Raw genomic sequence first — 23,452 nt, forward strand, 5'->3', positions numbered from 1 at the left:
TTTTATAAAAGCCGACTGACATTCATCCAATATGTGTGTTGAACATTAATTTAAATGAAAGACGGCAGCAGCTGTCACTTCAGTTTCTCGACGCTGCTGATAGCATCACGCAGCATTCCACCATAGGAACACGTGACGGTTTGCTCCGCTGATCAAAATGCACATATCTTTGGCGCAAATAATTGAAGCCGTCGAAATAAAATACTTACTTGCAATTAACGCTCCTCCATGAAATTACCAGTCGCTACCAAAATAAAATATTTTAGGCTAATATCCATAAAAAATATGTTCCATTATAACATTTTTAAAAATTTAATTGTTAATATTATGATCAAATATTTTTTCATAGAAAGCAATAAAAATAAATACTGCAAAGTAAACAAGAACCAATTAAACATTTTTCACAATTTTAACAGATTTATTGCTTGACCTATTCAATAAATAGTTCTTTTTGTCATTAAATTTACATTTGGGACTGTGAAACTTTATAAGTAAAACGAGCAGATTTCTTTAAGCGCTACATCTTTAAAGAATAGAGAAAATTATTTAAAATGAAACCTCTAATAAAACTGCTTTCATAAAGCGCTTTAAGCATGAGAAATGTGTTATGTAAATAAAATATTATTATTATTAAGGTACATTCCTAAAATAAATGTAAAAAATTTGTGTTTAAAAACATTTGTTCATTGTGTAGTTGCAAGAAAAAAAAAACAATTAGCCATTAGATAAGGAATAATCACTAAATTATACTGAAAGAAGATACTAATCTTTTTGTTTCTAATGGAGAAATTTAACTACTTTACCATAAATTGAGGGGTTAAGGGGAAAACTGGTTAGGACATATCAGAATCTTATAGTAAAAATGAGACTAATTATATAGCCTCCTCGTTGATCTTAGAGGCTGAATGACTAATAAAATATTACTTTTATATTACGGATCAAAATTAGTTTTTGTATAGGGTATCATGGTTAATACAGAAGAAAAAAAAAACTGAAAGAGAAACCATATTTAAACATTAGTGACCAAGACGTAAGAATTTATTAATATTTTGGTCTTGTTATTATTATATTTGCCAAATAATAAAAATCTAGGAGTACCCATCTTTTAAAGATTGGGTAGAAAATTCCACTGAGAAATTGGACTAGATGGAAATTGCCTTATCCCATTACTTTTGAAAGTGTTGTTCAATGTGGGAAATAAATAAATAATAATAATAATAATAATAATAAAAGTCAACCACACTAACTTGAATTCATTTAGACAGATTTTTTTAATGTAATGAATGTTATTTCATTGAACAATTTCTAGCATTTCGACATTTCTCATAGCTAAATTATCAACACATAATGGTATAGGGCTGTATAGCAAGTCTTATGATATACCCATTACTTTGGTGAACAGAATTTGGCTACCTAAATGTCAAATCTGTTGAGAGCCACAAGGTCATCCATGATTTTCTTTTTTTTTTTTTGTTTTGGTACACTGCATTAATCCCCGAGGGGAAGTATTTTCTATAACAGAATGAGTTCAAAGAACATCAAGTATTACTGTCATCTGAAAAGGTAGTTCAAGTAATTTTCCTCCTTTTTAAATGTAATATAATCAGCACAGAACATGCCACTTTTATAGACACCGTTATCTGGATTTAATTCCTATGCCTGACTGTTATCTGTGTTTATCTTTGCATGGTCTCTCTGTGCTGATGTGTTTTGTACTTTGGTTTTCCATTCACATTCCCTAAAGACGTGCCCATTAAATAAATCTGCTGTTCTACATTGACCCCCAAGTGAGTGTTGGTGTGTGCCAGAGAGGACCATCTGACAGACTGTCCCTTGTCCAGGGTTGCTTCCTGTCTTATGCCCAGTGTTGAAAGGATAGGCTTTGGCTTTTATGATCCTGAATTGGACTGGGCAAACTTGACTATGTATGTAGCTAAATTATATCATCACAAATGAGATAACTCTGCCTTTAATAGGTAATAGTCCATAATTTATATTCCTGTGCATACAGGATACTCTGGAGTAATGTTGTATGCAGTTTAATGCTATAACTTGCTAGCCTTTTCAGAAAAAAAAGGTGTCATTGGCTGGTGGCTAATAACTATATGCTCATCAACGATCTTCTTCCTCTTCATCTCTTCCCACTTCTATGTGGAGTCAATGTGCCTGATGATCCTTTCCATCCACCTCAGTCCATTACATCCTCCCCAAGTCTGATCCTTTACCTTGAAAACCGAGTCACCAAGGGTCAAACTAGCCCAGCTAGTACTTGTTCCAGGCCGGGTAAAAAGAGAGGGTTAGCGTCAGACAGCAGCTTATAATAAGCTAGTTTACAAACATTTATTTGTACATTATGAACACGTAATGAACAATATGAACATCGAGAAACAATCTCTATTATATAAAGAAAATTCTGTGACAAGACGAGATTTTTTTCAAGTCCCGCGAGATGAGACTTTGGTCATGAGATTGTTTCAAGTCCCACCCTCCTCTTCCCTCCTCTCATATTAAACCACACACAAGGTCCTCTCACCTCTCGTTCGTGTGAATGCTTTTGAAAACACAGTTCGTGCTCTCTCAGCTCTTATAAATTTTAATGTTTACCTCACTTTAAGTTCCCAATTAAAGAAGACATATTAGAGTAGTTTGGCTTTGAAGAAATTGGGTATGAAACTTAATCAATGAAGCCCACCACATGAAGTTACTTGTCAAGACGTCAGTTGTTCAGAGGGTTCAATTTCTCTCTTCTCTTCCTGACAAATTTTTCCTTCAAGGCATCTTCCTTCTCTCATATGAACTGCAGAGTGTTTCTTAAGACTGGTTACATAAGAAAATTGTCTGTCGCATTTAGAACAGCAGTATGGCTTCTCTCCTGTGTGAATTCGTGAATGTCTTTTAAGACTGCTCATTTGTAAAAACTGTCTGCCACATTCAGAACAGGAGTAACGTTTTTCTCCTGTGTGAATTCCTTTGTGGCCCAAAAGATTGCCGATTTGTGAGAACCGTTTGCCACACTCAGAACAGCAATATGGCTTCTCTCCTGTGTGAATTCTTGTGTGAATCTGAAGAGTACTCCTCAGCGAAAATTTTTTGCCACATTCCAAACAGGAATATGGCTTTTCACCTGTATGAATTCTTGTGTGACTCCGAAGATAGCTCCTGTCAGAGAACTGCTTGCCACATTCAGAACAATAATATGGCTTCTCTCCAGTGTGCGTTCTTTTGTGGTTCAGAAGACTGCTTCTGTCAGAGAATTGTTTGCCACATTCAGAACAGCCATATGGCTCCTCTCCTGTGTGAATTCTTTTGTGGCCCCGAAGATGTGTAGATCGTGAGAATCCTTTGCCACATTCAGAACAACTAAATGGCTTCCCTTCTGTGTGAGTTTCTGTGTGCCTCAAAAGACTACTCCTGACAGAGAATTGTCTGCCACATATAGAACACACAAATGGCTTTTCACCTGTGTGAATTCTAGTGTGTCTCTGAAAAGAACACCTACGACGGAATTGTTTACCACATTCAGAACAGCAATACAATTTCCCTCCAATATGAATTCTTTGGTGCCTCTGAAGTTTACTGCTGCTACAGAATTGTTTGTCACATTCAGAACAGCAATACAGCTTGCCGCCAGTACGAGCTTTGTTGTGGTTTAGAAGACTACTCCTGTCAGAGAATTGTACACCACATTCAGCACAACAAAATGGCTTTTCTCCCGTGTGAATTCTTTGGTGGGTCTGAAGATGGTGTTTTTGTGAAAACTGTTTGCCACATTGAGAACAGCAATATGGCTTCTCTCCTCTGTGGGTTCTAATATGTCGCTGAAGATTACTCCTGTGACAGAATTGTTTGCCACATTCATTACAGCAAAATGGCTTCTCTCCTGTGTGAAGTTTTGTGTGGTTCTTAAGATGGCTTCTTTGTAAAAACTGTTTGCCACACTCAGAACAACTATATGGTTTCTCTCCTGTGTGGATTTTTTTGTGGATCTGAAGGTTACTCCTGGTAGATAATTGTTTGCCACATTCAGAACAGCAGTGAGATTTGCTTCCTGTATAAAGTTTGAAAGAAAAAATATAAAAAAAATATTTTTAAGTTTGATTCCCTAGTACTGAAATTACATCACAGCATTAAATAAATGATAGTTAAGCATCCTTTGATAAGCATAAGGAATTGCAAAACTTCACTGGCATGTGGAAAGACACTCACCTTGTTAATGTTCTCTTCTGTATAACAACTACTCATCACATAAGCACAACTGTTGTAGCCAAGAAGGTGAAATGGTAACATAAGTAAATCTCGTGTGAAAAATTAAATTGAGAAGAATATTGGTCACATTTTGTTAACTACATTGCATAAATTTATCATCATTTTGTCAGCATATTCATTATTCATAAATCATACCTATTGCAACACTGAAAAGAGTTTAATTTATAAAAACAGCCTGTCATGGAAAGCATGTGAAATGTACCCCTTATAATCAGAATGTGTCTCGACATTTCTTCACACTAAGACTAAAGCCAGTTGACTCCAAAAGGTATATCAAAATGTCTTATTTAAATCAGCAAATAAAAACAGAGTGATGTGTTAATGCACAAGTCTACATATGCTGCAGTGGTCTGGAAGAAAAGCAGGAGAATGAGAAATATTGGATCACCGTAATTATTTGTGTCTACTTTTCTACTCTGAAGGGGAGTGGGCAAGGGACATCAGAACCGTTCAGGTTTGTGACGCACTGGTGACCTTTATAATTTCCATTATAATATTAATGGGTATGCACTGTAATGATTTGTTTATGCTAATCAAATTGAAATTTGCTGTTTTACTGTGGATTTAATTGTATTTCTGTGTAAATACAAAGGTTGTCTGTCATACATTGCAACTGGAAACCTCAAGCACACCAAGACTGAGTAAAGAAAAGCAGCTTACAAAAGTAAATTATAACCTGAAGGGAAAAATTAGTTACTAAACTCTACCATTAAGACAAGCCTTCTTTAGTGCACTCTTTTGGTAGATTTTCTTTAATTAAATTAAGTGAATCCTACAGAACATTGTACTTTTAACTTTTGAGGTTCTATCCAATTCAGTATTGCAGATACTTTTCATTGATCCATAGTAAAACCATTATGTGTTATTTCATACCCCAAAATTAGTACTTTGCCCTTATAAAATTTACCAATCTCCAATTTAAAAATGAAAGAAGATTGATTCTTAAACATTAATATCTCTCTCACATATATCTTATGTACTTCTAGATTAAAATAAAATAAAAAAAATTGTGATATCATCACTCAGCCTATTCAAATGGCAGCCCATAGGCTGCATGAAGCCCAGAAGCAACCTCTGAGTAGCTGAGCCCATGATCCCACTAGAAATGCAAAGAAACCGTGAGAAACACACTTGGCGAGCCTTCAGAAATTCTTACAGTAGTACAGACCATGAATGCAATATTCCATGTTACCTAGCAACATAACACCCACATTGTAGCATGTTGTTGTGTGTCCACAAGTGGTGGTAGTAGTCTATGATACTGTGAAGACCTATTGAAGGAGCCACTTCTCTGGGGGGATCTCTTCCTGCTCTTTTACCATTCACTCCCCTCACACCTGATCCTGTCACTCAGCTCTCTTTAGGGAGGTGCCCTGAGCCCATGCTTTCCCAGTAGACTCCACCCCCCACACCTATGAAGTAGCGGGACACATCACAATATCAACACACATGTGAAGATATAAAACAAACCTATGTTCCCTCAGTGTGCCGTAGATGTTGTATTCATGTATCTTAGCTACTGTTATCACTTGTTATTGGTTTGTGCACTGATAGCATGGATAGTTTTATTTTATTCTGGTAAATGCACTAAGATATAACTGGGTCATATTATATTATATTATATATATATATATATATATATATATATATATATATATATATATATATATATATAGGCAGTGGCACAGTTGTGCCAGTGCTACCTCACATTAAAATGATAATGGGCATAGTGCTTTAAGTAGTAAGAAAAGCACCATGTTAAAATAAACAATTGCTATTATTAAATAACCAAAATATTAATTATATTTAAAAAAAAAAAAAAAAACGTATTGCTAATACTGTTCACTATTTTGTTTTATGCACTTTGAGATGTGCATAGGTCAGATATGACCAAAAATGTTTATTATTTTCTTATTTCAAAAGTGGAAAAAAAATATTGCTACTATCTCAGATTCTGTGCCTGTGTCAGATGTGACAATTTTAAAAGGGAAACAATGACTAAACATTACTTGTTTTCAATGCATTCATTTATGATGGTTTAAAATTTGTCATTACCTGCTGCTTACCCACCAGCTAAATTTCTTTGTTTGAAAACCTGGCCCAAATGAATTTGTAATTGAATATCCCTGATGTACACCATTACATAAAGGCCAAGTAAACCCTGAAAGATATTATTAATCAATAAATGAAACAAGAACAATCCAAAGTAAAACAACACTAAAGAGATGCACAGAGGTGGCTTGTTATATGAGAAGGGGAACTAAAACAAAACCCAAAGTGAAGTGAGAGAGAGAACCAATATAGACAAATATACTCTTAAAATTGGCAATCTCTGCGTATTAGAAAAGTATTATAAACACATGAGAAAAGTAGATTCTATATTTTACTAAACAATTACATGTAAGAGTTAAGGTTAAAAAGACTTGCAATATTCTCACAAAAGTGAGTACACCCCTCACATTTATATAAATATTTTATTATATCTTTTCATGAGACAACACTGAAGATATGACACTTTGATACAATGTAAAGTAGTCCGTGTACAGCTTGTAAAACAGTGTAAATTTGCTGTCACCTCAAAATAACTCAACACACAGCCATTAATGTCTTAACTGCTGGCAACAAAAGTGAGTACAAAAATGTGAGGGGTGTACTCACTTTTGTGAGATACTGTATGTCTACATATTCTTTATTATTCTCTATGGGCGAGAAGCTAACAATACTACATTAAGTCAAAGGTTACACGTGCATGAGAGCTGGAGAAAGATGGGCCCCTCACATAGAGAGGGAATGTGAACCCTTTGGCTGTAAATTAAAGTAGCAAGCGCTGAGCTAGTAAGTAGTAAGGATAGGCCTTGTCAAACAGAAATGATGGACAGAGAGAGGTAGTGGTGCAACGGATCACTGTTGATCCGTGATCCGAACCGATTCCTGTCCATGGTTTGGTACGCACTTGATCCGAAGATCTGAGAAAAAAAAAGTTCCACTGTATTGTGCGTGTGTCTCTCGCGCACTAACTCTGTCTCTCTCGCGCACTGAACTGCAATTAAACTTCTCTCGCGCACTAACTCGGTAGCTCTCGCGCACTAACTCAACCTCTCTCGCGCATTTTTGCTCGACTTTTGTCCGGTTTGCCGCTTCATAAGTGTGGTCATGGCCAGCGGTAGCAGTTCAAGCAGAGGAGCTCGACAAACCTCCAGCATCATTTAAGTCTCATGTGTGGGAGCATTTTGGCTTCCCTGTTAAATATGTTGATGGGAAAAGGGTGGTGGATAAAACCACCACAGTTTGTCGACTGTGTGGCACGAGGAAGCCCTATGAGACTGGCAACACGTCGGGCATGGCCATTCATTTAAAATGACACCACCCTGATGTGACAGGACCCAAGACGATGGCTGCGCAACAACCAAAGATATCCGTGGCATTTAAGCAGCCCTTTGCTGCCCAATCAGACCGGGCTAAAGCTATTACAAAAGCTATTGGGGTGTTTATTGCTGCAGACATGAGGCCATATTCGGTTGTGCAAAACAAGGGGTTTAAACATATGATACACGTGCCTGAGCCACGCTATGATATTCCGTTGCGCACTCATTTCAGTGACAATATCGTCCCTAGTATGTATAAGCAGTAAAAGTCAAAAGTTATGGCTGAACTGTCCCAGGCATCTTCTTTGGCACTAACTACAGATGGGTGGACCTCCAGGGCAACAGAAAGCTACGTGACCGTGATCGCTCATTACATCACAGCGGAGTGGGAGATACAAAGTCCTGTACTGTAGACACACCCCCTCTATGAGAGTCACATTGGCACAAACCTGGCACACGTACTGATGGAAGCAGTGGCAGAGTGGAGGATAGAGGGGCCCAGTACTAATATTCCAGTCACAACAGATAATGCCAAAAACCAAATAAATGCAGTGAATGAAGCAGGACTGGGCCCACAGATAAAGTGCTTTGCACATGCAAATTAATTTAGCATCCCAAAAGGGAATGAAAGTGTGTAAAATAGACTACCTCCTTGGGAGGATCAGGAAGGTGGTTTCCTACATCCACCAAGCTCAACAGCTGCTCATGTGCTTAAGACCAAGCAAGAAATGCTACAACTCATAAGCTCATACATGATGTCACAACAAGGTGGAACTCTACTTATGATATGTTGGAGCATTATCTTGAGCAGCAGGCAGTTATAGACATCTGCAATAACAGACAAAACCCTGAAAAAAATGCCAGAGACATCGTCACCTTGTCTGATGGTGATGTTAAAGTGGCAGAGGAGGTCCTCCAGCTGCTCAAACCACTCAGAATGGTTACAACTCTGTTGAGCACTGAAACTGCACCATCTGTGTTCATGATCCTGCCTCTGAAAACAATGATCCTACAATCCATGGCCCCAAGTGAGAAAGACAGCACCATCACAAGAGATGTCAAGACTGCCATTACAGATGACCTGAAGCCCAGATACACTTCACCACCAACCCTACAGGACTACCTTCACAGATCTACTGCACTTGACCCAAGGTTCAAGTCGCTGTCTCACCTAGACCTTTCCCTACGCCTGAGGACATACAGTGATCTCACTACTGAGATTGTGAGCAGTCTTGGCACTGAAGACTGTGAAGAGGTAAAGAAAATAAATATTTTTTGAAATTATATATTTTTAATATTTTATGATGATGTTTTTAGTTAAGTTTATTAAGTTATTTATTAAGTTATTGCCACAATTTAATGTCTATGGAAAAAAAAAAAGTTTTAATCAATAATGTAACTTTCCCTGCAGCATCAATATGCAGCACCAACAGGAGCAGACACATCTCCTCCTCAAAAGAACTCGGCAATGGCGGAGCTTTTTTGGCGAGACCTTTGCACAGAAGGACATGGTCAGCAAGGCTTTTGCTGACACCATCAAAGAGGAGGTGGTATCCTAAGAGGCAGCAAGTGGCATTCCAGTCGATGGTGATCCACTGACTTGGTGGAAAAGCAACGAATGTAAATACCCTCACCTTGCCACAATGGCAAGACACCATCTTGCTGTGCCTGGCACTTCAGTGCCTAGCGAGAGGGTGTTCTCAACAGCAGGGGACATAGTTACAGCAAAGAGATCTACACTTTCCCCAGAAAATGTAGACATCCTCATGTTTTTGAAAAAAAATGTGAAATTTTAAGCTCGGGTCTGCTTTGCTTTCTTTCTTCTTTTTTGATGATGTGGACATAAGCTAGTTTTTATTTCTCTCTCCGTGTTCAAAGTAAGAAGCAATGGTGCCTTAAATTGCATTTAAAGTTGTTTTTTTATTGTGTCCACATTAAATTAAATAGTTATCATGCCCTACATTGCACCTTAATTTGTATTTATATAATTGAGTGGAATGAGTCTTGAGTTGAATGTTTTTTAATGGGCAAAAAATACTTAACTAAATAAATGGAGAGTTAAATTTGTCTTCTCTTTTTTTTTTTTTTTTTTGCTGATCCGAAAATTGATCCGATCCGTGACTTAAAACCGTGATCCGATCCGAACCGTGAGTTTTTTGATCCGTTGCACCACTAGAGAGAGGTTTTGACATCCCATCAGTTAACAAATATTGGTAGAATTAATTAGAGGCAAGATTAGAGCAGTGAAATGAAAGGAGTCAGATGAGAAGGAATAATGGCTTGTATGATAAGAATTGTAATAAATGTAAGAGATGCCTATAGCTGCACAATCAGTCCATCTGAATTGAGTCTGTATGTGCATCTTGATTCTGCTGCCTGTCCTGAGATTCCGCATGTCTTATTTGGGGCTGAGGGTGCTCGTGTTGCCTAATCTGCTTCAACAGAAACAAGCTCAGGAAATATAAAATAGAAGCCATCTACTGGCAGTTGTTCACTTCAAAAGCACAAGACAGATGCCTTTCTGAAGTAGGGACTTTACTCTTTACATTTGTAATGGTCTGGAGTGCCAACTATTTCATAGTAGGAAAGAACATATTTCTTATATTTGTGGTGTCTGGAGGGTGATAGGCTACTGGTAACTTGGTCCTTATTCTGAACTGTGAAACCTTAAACCCGGACCGTTATATTTAAACTTTACCTCTGGTTGATGTTTAAATTGTTTAATATTTCTGATTTCTTTATATAACATAATTTGTCGGCCTTATGTATTATTTGTTGTTGGGCGGATTGTACCGTAAGGATTTTTTGTTTGTGGCTTTGTTAATACACTTTACATAACTGATTTCTAAGTGCTGGTCTGAGATTATTAGTGTATGTCAATATGGTGAATGGTTTTCACAAAGCATCAAAAAAATGAAAAAAATTTTTAACATTACTAATCTTTTCTGTGAGTGAGACAGCAGTTTCTGATTGTGCTTTTGCTCTGGGACATAGCCAGATTACTGGGGAGCAGTACAACATGAAAAGAATTAAAACTCTTTAGCATCAAGCAGACCAAAATATGTGGTGACCTAATTGAGGTCTTCAAAATTCTGAAAGGCATCACTGGAACTGATCCAGAAAAAATATTTGATTAAATAGCAAATCACATAATCGAAGATACAGTACAAGTGGAAATTTAAAAATAAGTTCTGTATTTTTCAAGTTAAATGTTATTTCTTTACAATCATGATATATATTAATTTGCCACAAGAACTTGTGTTCTAAAATAAAGCATTTTTTCCATTAATTAAAAAATCCTTGTCCTTGCCTGATTTTTCAGCTTACAATGTGGCTTAAGGTACTCAGTAGGACTGAGCTGATAGCAGATGATATCGTCCATTGCCTATTGGCCAGGCAGAGTCAATGTATATAACATTATTGTTTGGCTTCAAAAAATATTTTTCAGTGTCGTGGGGTAGGTGGAGTTTATCTTTGAGGGGTTATATTTTACATAACCTATGCTGTGAGGTTCTGGTGCATCGCTAGACAAGGAAAATGGTGGTGTGGTGGTGCTTGTTTGGTCTTGCAGGCATTGCTTAAAGTGAGATAGGGATTCCCTCCTCACTTAGATATCATATACTATACATAAATATATATATACTAGGGGGCTTCGCCCCCTGCTCACTTCGCTCGCCAACCACCGTGTTTGGTTTTCCGGACACACTAAGATTTTTTTTAATTTGAATTGTTGCTATTTCATTAGTTTCACTTTTATTTCAGAATTTATGTAAAAACAATATTTGGAATCTTTTGAGTCCAAATATGCTGAATCTTTTAAATGAGGTCAGTGAAATGACTTTGTCAGGTTAGAGATAATGAAAACTGGAATTCAAAAGACCCCAAAATAATGTAGGCGCAAAACACATGCTGAGCAAGATATAAAATATGAAAGCAGAAAAAAACAAAAGTGTCAAAAAAATAAGTAAACATCGCATTAGCGCAAAAAAAAAAAGAGAAATTATTACTTGGAGAAATAACTAAAAGGCGAATAGAGATCGAATATATGGACACAGGTGATATATGTCAAAAGTATGTAAATATTGTAAGGCTTTGAACTTTAAGTCAGAGAATTTCAAAAACGTGTTTTACCTCACATGGATTTATTGGTTACTTTGCAAAAAAAAATTAACTGATGATGATGTAGATTGCTTTGTCTGTGCTGAAATTCCAAACAGAGAAACCTATCCTGAATTATCTCTAACCTGCTCTGCATGTGTTTGGCCCTTTTGTTTTGTAACCTCTTTATGACGTTTTACTTTTGTTTTTTACTCTGTCTTTTATTTCTGACCTCACTTTATCCTGCTTTTTTTTCCCCCAATGATACCTGGTCCGTGGTGATTATTTTCCCTTTTTCGTGTATTAATTTCCGTTTGTTTGCACTACTGTGATCTTTACTTTCTTTTTTTAAACTTTCTAATTTTCCTACTTTCGTATTCTTTAACTTTCTCCACATTTGAATCGCGCATACTTTTTTTTTTTTTTTTGAAGCCTTTCGAATTGCACTGCTTTCATAATCTGCTCTGCATGTGTATAGCGCCAATGGTTGTGAACGTCTTTATGAAGTTCTGCTTTGTCTTTTACTCTGTCTTTTAATTCTGACCGATTGGACATGCTTTGTTTCAATTCCACTTGTTACGGGCTGATAATTACTTGCCTTATTTTCTGAATTTGCACCTAGATTATTTTTTCTTTTTCTTTCCAATGCTTTCGAGTCTCTTTTAACCACACTGCTTTCTTTGTCGACATTTCATTTATAACGTATTGTCCTTATACGCTTTATATGCGCTGAGACCCTGGATCTGTATGTGCTCAAATCCTTTACAAGACTGAATGTTTTGCTGCCCCGTTGTCTTATTTGATAGATTGTACGTAGGGCATGTCTTGCAAGAATCTCATGTTCTACGTCATCGCGAGACGTCCTGGGTCAATCTCTTGGCACAATGTCTCATGTTTATGGTCCCCGCGAGACGCACCATGGCAAGTCTCTTTGGTCTCACGGGTCTTTTAAATGTCTTCCAAGAAGATCACTTATCGTAGCCTTGCTTTTGCTTTCCAGGATTTTTTTTTTATAAAAGAGAGATACGCATACCAACTTCCAAGGGGAAGCCTTTCACCCCATTATAGAAAAGTAACAAGATATTGGGAGGAGGAACAAGATGCTGACTAAACAGAGTACTGCCAGTAATTTGGTTCCCCTTCAAGCACTTCTTGTGGCACAACAGCAATGTAATTGTAATATGTACACAATACAAATGTATCAAAAATTGATTTTATTATAAATCAAAGCAGTGTCTTACATTTTTTAATGTATTGGCTACTGCCCTATTCACAGGGTTTATCAAGGCTATTGAGGCCACTCAATAATTAGAATGACTGCAATAAAAGCAAGAGTTTGTTTGCTTTGTAAGTGTCATATAATCAAAAGATTTTCACTTTTACAGTATGTGTGTTGCAACTACATATGTGTTTGAGAGAGCTGGTGATAGTGAATCCCTATGTAGAGAATCATATGCAGAATATTGTGGGGTGACTGATAATTGGCGCCACTCAAGTCTTTGTCTGCATAGGATTGCTATGTGTGTGTCTGTTAATCTTCAAGGATGACAGTACATGAACCCAATAAACATTCTTGGTAGGTTTCACAAATTTCATGCTAATACATTTGTATTTTGTATTAATAATTCTGTGTTTTTACATTAATAAATTATAGTATGCAAATAACTTTGATTGCATTCCTTGAGTTTTGTGTGTGGAACTCCCACAAGAGGCAGGACCACCCTGACATCACTGCTGAATGACCTTCTCCAGCCTTTGTATATGTGATGGGATGAGGAGGTCCTCACTGTATTCCGAGTATTGAAGCCAGCACCCCATTTTGAAGCCTGCCTGTGGAGCTTGAGTTCAGGATGCCTGGAGTTAAGCATCTCTTTAGGAATACTTTTGAAGATCCTGGCCTGGTTTGTGGGCTTTTCAAGGCCTTTCACCTCTTTTTGCCATTTTTGTGTAACCAGTTAACAACACTTTGGAGGAAAATGAATATTGCACACCAAAGATATTGGTGGATAGAACATCATGGTTTAGGGCTACTTTGCTTCCTCTGGGCTTGAACAGGTTTCTTTTATTAAGGGAACGTTCAATACAAAAGGTTATCAAGAAAACCAATAGGAGATTGTCTTGGTAGTGGATATTTAGTAGAAGATGAGTAGTGAAACAAGACAATGAGCCAAAATACACAAAGCAATGAAAACGTGAAAGGCATACAAAAAAGGAAGCTGTTGTCTGAGAATGGCCAAACTGTGTCTAGAGCTAAACAAAAATAGAGATGCTGTGGCCTGACCTGAAGACAGAGGACCAGGAAAAGAATCCCAGATAAATCAATGAACTGAAAAGCTTTGGAAAGAAAGAATGGGCTAGACTTTGAATGTTCAAATTATGTATTCAGGACTGAACAGAGGTTGTCTACTTATTTGTATATTAATACTTTAAGATGACCGTGTTACCTGCTATTGGGGCTTAACTTAAAATCCAACCACATAATTAAGAGGAATTAATGCAGAAATCCAGTGAATTTCAGTTCGCAAACATTTTCTTGCAACTGTACTTTTCTATAGCACTCTTTACTGAGGACAGGCTTAGAGCATTTACATAAACTTAAAACAATAATATGAGAAGAACAAAGAATATCGAATTATTAAACCTTACAACATTATAAAATAAAATATGCTTACTTTTTCTAGACTTGCTTGTAGGTGGTAGCTGATCTTCCTCAGTTCTTAAAAAAGAAACTTCTGGAGTCATTTTTGCATCAGTTTGTAAAATTTCAGACTTCAAATTGTTGGTAAGCTCTGCTGAGGAGTATTTGCTTTCCAAAGAGACCATTTCAGTCACTGCTCCACCTTGAACACCATAATCAAGTTCGTCTTCTTTGACACATTGCACACCTTTACGTGTATGTATCTCATTTTTGAGACATTTCTCTTCAGCCTCTTCTTTAATGTCCACTAATCTCAGTTTAAATTCCTCATCCTTAATGTACAAACTCTCTTGTTTAGGGTGAACACTTTCCCACTCACAGTCCTCCTCTTTCTTAACATTTACGGTCCCTATCTCCATAGTGTTTATGTCTGCCTCACATGTCTCCTCTTTCACATCCATTTACATGTGACAGTAAATATCTGATTTTTCTTTTAGTCTGTGAAAAGAACAAGATTAAATTTCATTAAAACAACACCAGTAAGATCTAAAGACATTTGATTTTCAATTTACAACACACTCTCAGTTAAGGTATACATCTGGTTAGACAATTCATAGCAAGTTGACAAAACTTAGTCCTCTTCATATCAAATTGTCAGATGTAAAACAACTTAGGGGATGGAATGATCCATATTACTAACCGAGAATGCTAAACCGGATGATGGACGCAGGCACATCCGGCAATGGGCCGTAGCTGCAAAAAGACGTACTGCGCAGGCGCAAAAAGAGTCCGCGAGAGTCGGCTGAAGAGCCGAGAAAGGGGGACAAAAGAGGGCGAGAGAGGCGGATGAGGGGCCGCGAGAGGCAGACAAGACCACAGAAAAAAGGAGTGAGCACAGGAAAAATGGAGAAATGAGGCGCAAAGAGCACCGAAAAAAGGAAAAGGCACATAAAAAAGTATTCAAACACATTGCACACGAAACTAGACCCAAAAAAAAAAAAAAAAAGAGGCTCGCGCACAACAGCAAGGCACCCCCCCCCCCTACAGGCACCGGACTGGACACACACAAAGAGGGGGATTCAACAAGACACAGGAACACAAAAAGAAAGAAGACGCTCGCGCGACAACAATCCTCACCCTCCCCACCCCCCCCACACACATCCATAAGAAGTGACACCCAAAGCCACATATTCTAAAGTGAACATCAACACCTTCACACTAGACAGCATAGGTGTCAGCATAGGTGGATCTCCTTACAATAAAGCACTATTAACCGTTCAACTGCAGAAAAGGAAACATATTAACAGTGACTGCGATCCTCCTTATTACTTATCCATATTTCGCATGCTGAGAAAGAAACAAGTCATGAATACACGGTCACGGGTACAAAACGAAAAGGAAAGGATAACAGGAACAAACACACGAACACGAAAGAAACAACAAAATAGACGGCTATGCAGCATAGGTGGATCTCATTACAATAAGGCACTATTAACCGTTCAACCGCAGAAAAGGCTCCATATTTGAGTGCAATACTCCTTATTACTTATCCATATTTCTAAAAGAAAAAATGTCTCGACTCCAAAAACGCAAAGCTCAACTAAAGCTTCTAACTAACGATGTACCTAAAAGTAAAAACTTTATGAACTGCATTAGATCCTACAATAGTTCATTTGCTTTTGCATCTACCGGAGTAAATATCAGGCCACCAAAAGGCAATGGCCCATACTGCTTTCGCATATGTGCACAAATACTGCATTGCATTGGAACAGTGCACCCTGAAACAAATCAACAACGCAAATATGCACAAATCTACATCCTAGATCCACATGACGCAATCTATCAATCAAAGTGCTGCATCGCAACAGGCACGGATTCAAAACGAAACACCTCCCGTCTCAGACATACGTTAATGGCAGCGAAGGGTAAAACGGGCTTCTCACACAGCACAGGCAAATCGATTACAGCTCCAAAACAACACGTCCCAAATAGTACACATGCAACAATGCGCCTCTCAAACAGCACAAGCAAAACATACACCAGGAAAATTCATTCGGATTAATGAATGTCATTTGCAATCATTGTCATTCAGTTCACTTCCCTGAAGAAACAACTGGCAATACAAGTAATACATTTACACGTTGTTGTCAAAAGGGTCAAATTAGACTGCCTTCTTTACATTCATATACTGAATATCTACAGAAGCTTATAACTGACGATGTACCTGAAAGTGACATCTTTATAAACTACATTAGATCCTACAAATCGGTATCCACTATGAACATTGACGGTGGCACTGCACGTGACATCCGTCTTGAAAAAATGTTGTTTATTGATGAATGTACAATGGCATGAAGTCACTTACTCAACACCATTCATAAACTTCTACAAACGTTTATGAATAATAATATTCGATTTGGAGGAAAGGTTCTTTTATGAGGAGGAGATTTTAGACAGTGATTAGCTATTCTTCCAGATGCCATGCACTCAGCTATTGTTCAGTGCACCTTAAAATACGCAGACAATTGGCATTGCTTTCAAAAGATACAGTTAGTAAAAAAGATATGATGTCCAGAACCAGATCATAACAATTGCTTATTACAACTGACAGATGGAACACTCACCAATACAGATGGACTTTACCCACATATTATTACAATTCCTCAAGCCTTTATCTGCGACGACTTAGTTACAGAGAGATTTGGAGCAGCAATCTCATTAGACCAAATGCCCCTTTTAACACAACGCACTATATTATGTCCAAAAAATATTAATGTGGAAAACATAAATACCCAAGTCATTCCATTACTTCCTGGAGAGACACAACTCTTTCTAAGCTCTGACAAACTTGACTCTGATCACAACAATAACCATCTTAAATGACCTTACAAGTTCTGAGCTGGAATTACCTTTTACACTTAAACGGCGTGTACAAAGAAATTTCAAATAAACCTTTACACTGTGCCACACACTTTATTGTTTGCTTTCTATTTGCATTATCTACACCGTCACACTATTCTATATCTCATTCATACATCACGCTCTTTGTCATTCCCAACACCAGGGGTTGGCGAGCGAAGCGAGCAGGGGGCGGAGCCCCCTAGTGGTCAAATAAACTAGAAGAACATCACTCACAGTTGTGGGTCAGCAGTTCTCACAACCTGAATTAACAGTGCTGTTTTGGTCCCACTATTTTGTTTATGAGTTTTATTGAGAAATGTCTATACAGGTAGGGTCACTGGATTATTTTAAGAAACTTACATATGTCTGAAAAGGAGAGATAAATGAGGAACTTTTCTGGAACATATGGTTTGAGACCTGAGAGAACCAGAAGGTAAAATAATGGGTTTTCTACCTTAGAGTGATAATTTATACAGCTTACCTTTGAATTTTAGTGATAGGTTAGACAAAAGTCATTTCCTGGTAACTCTTAAAACCAACTCTAAAAATGCTGCCCAGTCTCACTGTTACTTGCTGAGAAAATCATTATTTTTGGTTGTAGTAACGGATTTAATAAAACCCCTCATTTTCATTATAAATTCCAAAATGCTTTGTTCTGTTGAATTGTGAACTTCCCTCCTGCAAAAGTAAATAAGCACTTGATTTGACATTGAGATCCTATGACATCCTTCACTGAATTGCCACTAGAGGGATGGCAGCTAATAAAGTTCAAAAGTGTTGTAAAGAAGGCCACTTGATTTGCTTTAAGTATTAGTTTGACTTAAAATACACTAATTGGCTCTCCGTGAAAACAGGTTGAGCGTTACTGATCCTACCCACTACAGAATTGCAAACTGTACTGGCCATCACAGAGTGGCAATATAAGTAAAGGGTGTCACTAGTATTTATGTTTATGTGCAGAACACAAGTAAATACAGAAATACTATACGGCACTGGATAACAATTATGTTTTCTTTCCATATGGCAATAACCATTGTAATTTAAATAAACAATGAAAGCACTTCATCGGTGCATACACAGGTCAGTCACAATATTAAAACCACCTTTCTAATATTGTGTAGGTCCCCCTCATCCCACCAAAACACTGCTGACCCGTCAAGGAATGGACTCAAGAAGACCTCTGAAGGTGTCATGTGGCATCTGGCACCAGGTTGTTAGCAGCAGATCTTTAAACTCTCCTGCCTACGAGGATGTGATTGATCTCCTTCACCACACCACCAGTATTGGAGCACCAAGTCCAACGATGCGGCTCAGGGCAATGGAACCAGGATCCAACAATTCGAAGCCCCTGACCTTTTGCAAAGTCAATAAACATGGAGCCACTTTCACTATGGTCACCAGACTCATGGGGACCGAGACAATCCTCATAGCCAGCCCTGTCAGTGCCAGTGGCTGCACTGAAGTCACCCATGACCAGAGGAGTGTCACCCCGTGGGCACCCATCAACCACAGAGCAAAATTGCCAATAAAATGTCTCCCTCGCCGAGACATCACTCACCGCAGTTGGGGCATACACTGCGACGACAGACAAGGTACCCAGGGAGTGCCGTAATCGGAATCTCATAATATGCTCATTGAAAGGAGTGACATCAGACACCATCGGAAGAAGCCAATCCGCTACAGCAACAGCTACTCCCAGAGTATGACAGCCATCGGAGCGACCAGACCAATAAAAGGTGTATCCACCTACAGAGATCTGGCCAGTCCCTGGTCTACGCACCTCTGAGAGTACTGCCACTGAATTGTGAAGTTTCCGCAGCTCCTCCGACAGCAGAGGAAGATGATCATCTTGCCGGAGAGAGAAGACGTTTCATGCGCCTACCCATATGGGCCACCTCAAATTGGGACTCGAGTGTTGCCATGCAGCAGGTGACGCCTCAGCACCACACCAGTCCCGATTCCCAACAGACCGGACCCTGTTGGATCTCCAACGGTTTCGACTATTCTGGGGATGGGGCTTCCGAAGGCTTTCCCCCATCCTCTTCATGATGCGAGCAGCCTTCCTATGGGTGACTGCAGCATAGCTACAAAGAGTGCAACTCTAGTGCACCTGTTGTTAATTTCAGTAACACCAAAGCAGCTGAAACTGATTAACAATTCCCTCTGCTACTTAAGTGACCAGATCAATGGCCCAGAAGTTTCACTGACTTGATTCTATACTCTGATTAAAAAGTGTTCCTTTAATTTTTTTGAGCAGTTTATATAAATGAGAAAGATAGGGATATATTTAAAAAGCTGGTACAGCCTGCAGTTGATACCAAGAGAGGAGCGGAGAATACCATCACCTATATGCTACACCGATCCCTCTCCCACTTGGACAGAGGCAGTGGTGCTGTAAGAATTATGTTTCTGGACTTCTCTAGCGCCTTCAACACCATCCAACCTCTGCTCCTTAGGGACAAGCTGACAGAGATGGAAGTAGATTCATACCTGGTGGCATGGATGTCGACTATCTTACAGACAGACCTCAGTATGTGCGTCTCAGGAACTGCAGGTCTGACATTGTGGTCAGCAGCACAGGAGTGCCGCAGGGGACTGTACTTTCACCGGTCCTGTTCAGCCTATACACATCGGACTTCCAATACAACTTGGAGTCCTGCCATGTGCAAAAGTTCGCTGACGACACTGCTATCGTAGGCTGCATCAGAAGTGGGCAGGAGGAGGAGTATAGGAACCTAATCAAGGACTTTGTTAAATGGTGCGACTCAAACCACCTACACCTGAACACCAGCAAAACCAAGGAGCTGGTGGTGGATTTTAGGAGGACCAGGCCCCTCATGGACCCCGTCATCATCAGAGGTGACTGTGTGCAGAGGGTGCAGACCAATAAATATCTGGGAGTGCAGCTGGATGATAAATTGGACTGGACTGCCAATACTGATGCTATGTGCAAGGGAGGACAGAGCCAACTATACTTCCTTAGAAGGCTGGCATCTTTCAACATCTGCAATAAGATGCTGCAGATGTTCTATCAGACAGTTGTGGTGAGCGCCCTCTTCTACGCGGTGGTGTGCTGGGAAGGCAGCAGAAAGAAGAAGAACGCCTCATGCCTGGACAAACTGGTGAGGAAGGCAGGCTCTATTGTAAGCACGGAGCTGGACAGTTTGACATTCGTGGCAGAGCGATGGGCGCTGAGCAGGCTCCTGTCAATCATGGAGAGTCCACTGCACCCACAAAACAGTATCATCTTCAGACAGAGGAGCAGCTTCAACGACAGACTGTTATTACTGTTCTGCTCCACTGACAGACTGAGGAGATCGTTCCTCCCCCATACTATGCGACTCTTCAGTTCCACCCGGGGGGAGGTAAACGTTAACATTATACAAAGTTATTGTCTGTCATACCTGCATTTTTATTACTCTTTAATATTGTTTTATATCAGTATGCTGCTGCTGGAGTATGTGAATTTCCCCTTGGGATTAATAAAGTATCTATCTAAGATAGCAAACAGGCTTGGGTAGATTTGTAGCAGATGGCATTTAATGTAAGTAAATGTAAATAAGCAAATGTATGAAGTAAAAATATTCAATTTGAGTGCATAATTGAAAATTGAAAGTACTGCTTATTAAAAAAAAAAATTAGGGATATTAGTGGTCGTCACAATCAACTTCCACAGAGGGTCATACAGTCGAGCGCTCTGATGTCCAAGGAAGTTCTGCTTAAGCTGTATAACACACTGGTGAGCCCTCACTTGCAGTACTGTGTGCAGTTTTATCCAGGCTACAAAAAAAGGTATTCAACTGCTAGAAAAAGTCCAGAGAACAGTGACTAGGATGATTCCAGGATTTCAGGGGATAAGTTATGAGGAAAGACTAAAAGAGATGACCATTTTCAATTTAAGAAAACAGACAAAGATGTGACATGATTGAAGTTTTAAAAATTATGAAGGGAATTAGTACAGCGGATAGTTACTTTTAAAATGTGTTCAACAAGAAAATGGGGACATAGTTAACTTGTTAATGGTAAATTTCGCACTAACATTAGGAAGTTTACCACAGACACATGGAATAAGTGACCAAGTAGTGTGGTAGACAGTAGGGCTTTAGAGACCATTGGAACTCGACTTGATGTTGTTTTGGAAGAATTAAGTGAATAGGGCCTGTTCTCATCTAAATATGTTTAATGTTCTAATGTGTTCTTTTCTACAATTATATTTTTATCAATGATTATTATTTTTTATTAACTGTATGGAGTTTTGACTCCAAGTTTAATTCAAATTGTACATTTTTTTGATAACCTATTTATAACACCTCTAATCACATGGTGGTTCATGCTTATTATGAAATTTAACTGTTTCCAATTCTTAACAGAAAAGAACCTGTACTTTTGCTTAGTTCAGGGTAAGTGGTGCCTTAATAAAAACAAAGTTGTTATGGGGTAGTACAGTCCCAATCTAACTACAGTGTAGGGAAACATCAAACAACATATCAACACTTTTAAATACTGAGAGCTTGACATGCCACAATATAAACCGCTGAGCCGTGACTGTAATGCACTCTTCATCCTCTCCCTGGATTGTCTGACAATTTAAAGGGTTTCACTGGTGGGCTCGTTGGCATGTTATCAAAAGCAAATCCTGAACAGCGGATTTTAAAGTTGCACAATGAACACTGACCACAAATGTTCAAGAGTCATAAAAGTGAGTTTACAAATAGCAAAACTAAATTGTCGTATGTAATTTGCAGGCCAGTTTATGTTATGAAAAATTAACCAGTCTTTATTTTGGACAGACTCATTAACAACAGGCAGTATCATAAAGTGCTTTCAATTTACAAAACAGGAAGGAAGATGAACTGATCAGTATAATATAATCAAAGCAGCAAATGTAAAAGATGCAAAGAAGGCAGACATCAGGAATACTATCTCACAAATTCAAACAGCAAACATCAAATGAGCTTCACAAATCAAATAAAAACAGGACATTCTAACTTATGGAGGGTTGGTACTTCTTTAAGCCAATATGTTACCTGCATGGTAGGGCTGCAACGATTAGTTGACATAATTGACGATGTTGACTACAAAAAATTGTCGACGCATCATAAACAGAAACTCCAATAGACGCTCCAGTCACAAATAACCACATTGGTTTTTGTAACTGCAATGCACTACATGAACGTGTGGGGGCAGAATCGTTTGTTATTGTTTGTCAAGACTACACACAGTCCTACCAACGAAGAAGAACATCTCAGGAGAAGAAGAATGTAGAGGAAAATAAACATGGTTGCAACAGCGAGTCAGATAGAGGAAGGGTAAGGAGATGGAAAAAAATTGAGACAAAAACTTTCTAAAGTGTGGGAGCACTTCACCGAAAAAGAAAAAAAGTTGAATGCACATCTGAAACGCAAGCATCCTGGAGCTGTTTTAGCGAGTAAAGTTAGAGTCACGTGTTAACGTTACTGTTTGTACTATAATGTGTATATCAAGGTTTCGACAATGATAGTAAACCCTTAAACCGACAAATACTTAGGGGTTAATGCACTCCTGGATGCCAAATAATTTTTAGCTGCACTTTTTAAGTAAACATCACAATTCACAAAGAAAATGTGAAATTTTAATGGAAAACATTTTTCTTCATGCAAAAAGCATCACAATTAATGCAACACTGATCATTTTACACACTGCAAATGAACTGTAAAAACTATAAAAAAAACTACTGCAACAATCTATTATTATACGTTCAAGGTGCAACTGAAGTCATTGATGAAATTCAGTAAATCACCGAGCCAACTGCACTTGAACTGGCTGGCCTGCATGCAAACACACAGAGGTAAATGCTGATGATTGCAGGCTCATCTAGTGCAGCGGCTGAATCCCAGAGATTCGTGTTGCTTTTCACCTTATCTTCTATATACAGTAGACCTCCACGAAGTCACGGTTCAGAGTTCGCGGCCTCAGTCATCCATCCATTCATCCATTTTCCAACCTGCTGAATCCGAACACAGGGTCACGGGGGTCTGCTGGAGCCAATCCCAGCCAACACAGGGCACAAGGCAGGGAACCAATCCTGGGCAGGGTGCCAACCCACCGCAGGAGGCCTCAGTCATTCACGGAGTTTTCCTTAGAACATATCTAATAATTGTTAGTAGAAACTGCAAATATCCTCTGCAATTTTTATGGCTTTTTT

At 38.6% G+C, this 23,452-nt stretch overlaps 1 protein-coding gene across 1 annotated transcript in view; it reads right to left on the reverse strand.

Annotated features, from left to right (window-relative positions):
* Positions 1-2,554: 2,554 nt before the first annotated feature.
* LOC114667673 (gastrula zinc finger protein XlCGF26.1-like) overlaps positions 2,555-23,452 on the reverse strand; it is a 29,333-nt gene continuing 8,435 nt past the window's right edge. The window contains exons 2-3 of the mRNA XM_028823064.2: positions 14,402-14,865; positions 2,555-4,048 (exon numbers count right to left, since the gene is read on the reverse strand). Of these exons, the coding sequence (XP_028678897.2) occupies positions 2,709-4,048; positions 14,402-14,828 (1,767 nt within the window). The 5' untranslated portion in view covers positions 14,829-14,865 and the 3' untranslated portion in view covers positions 2,555-2,708. The remainder of the gene's footprint in view (positions 4,049-14,401; positions 14,866-23,452) is intronic.

The sequence above is a fragment of the Erpetoichthys calabaricus genome, chromosome 1 (genome assembly GCF_900747795.2).
Source record: "Erpetoichthys calabaricus chromosome 1, fErpCal1.3, whole genome shotgun sequence".
Classification (NCBI taxonomy): domain Eukaryota; kingdom Metazoa; phylum Chordata; class Cladistia; order Polypteriformes; family Polypteridae; genus Erpetoichthys; species Erpetoichthys calabaricus.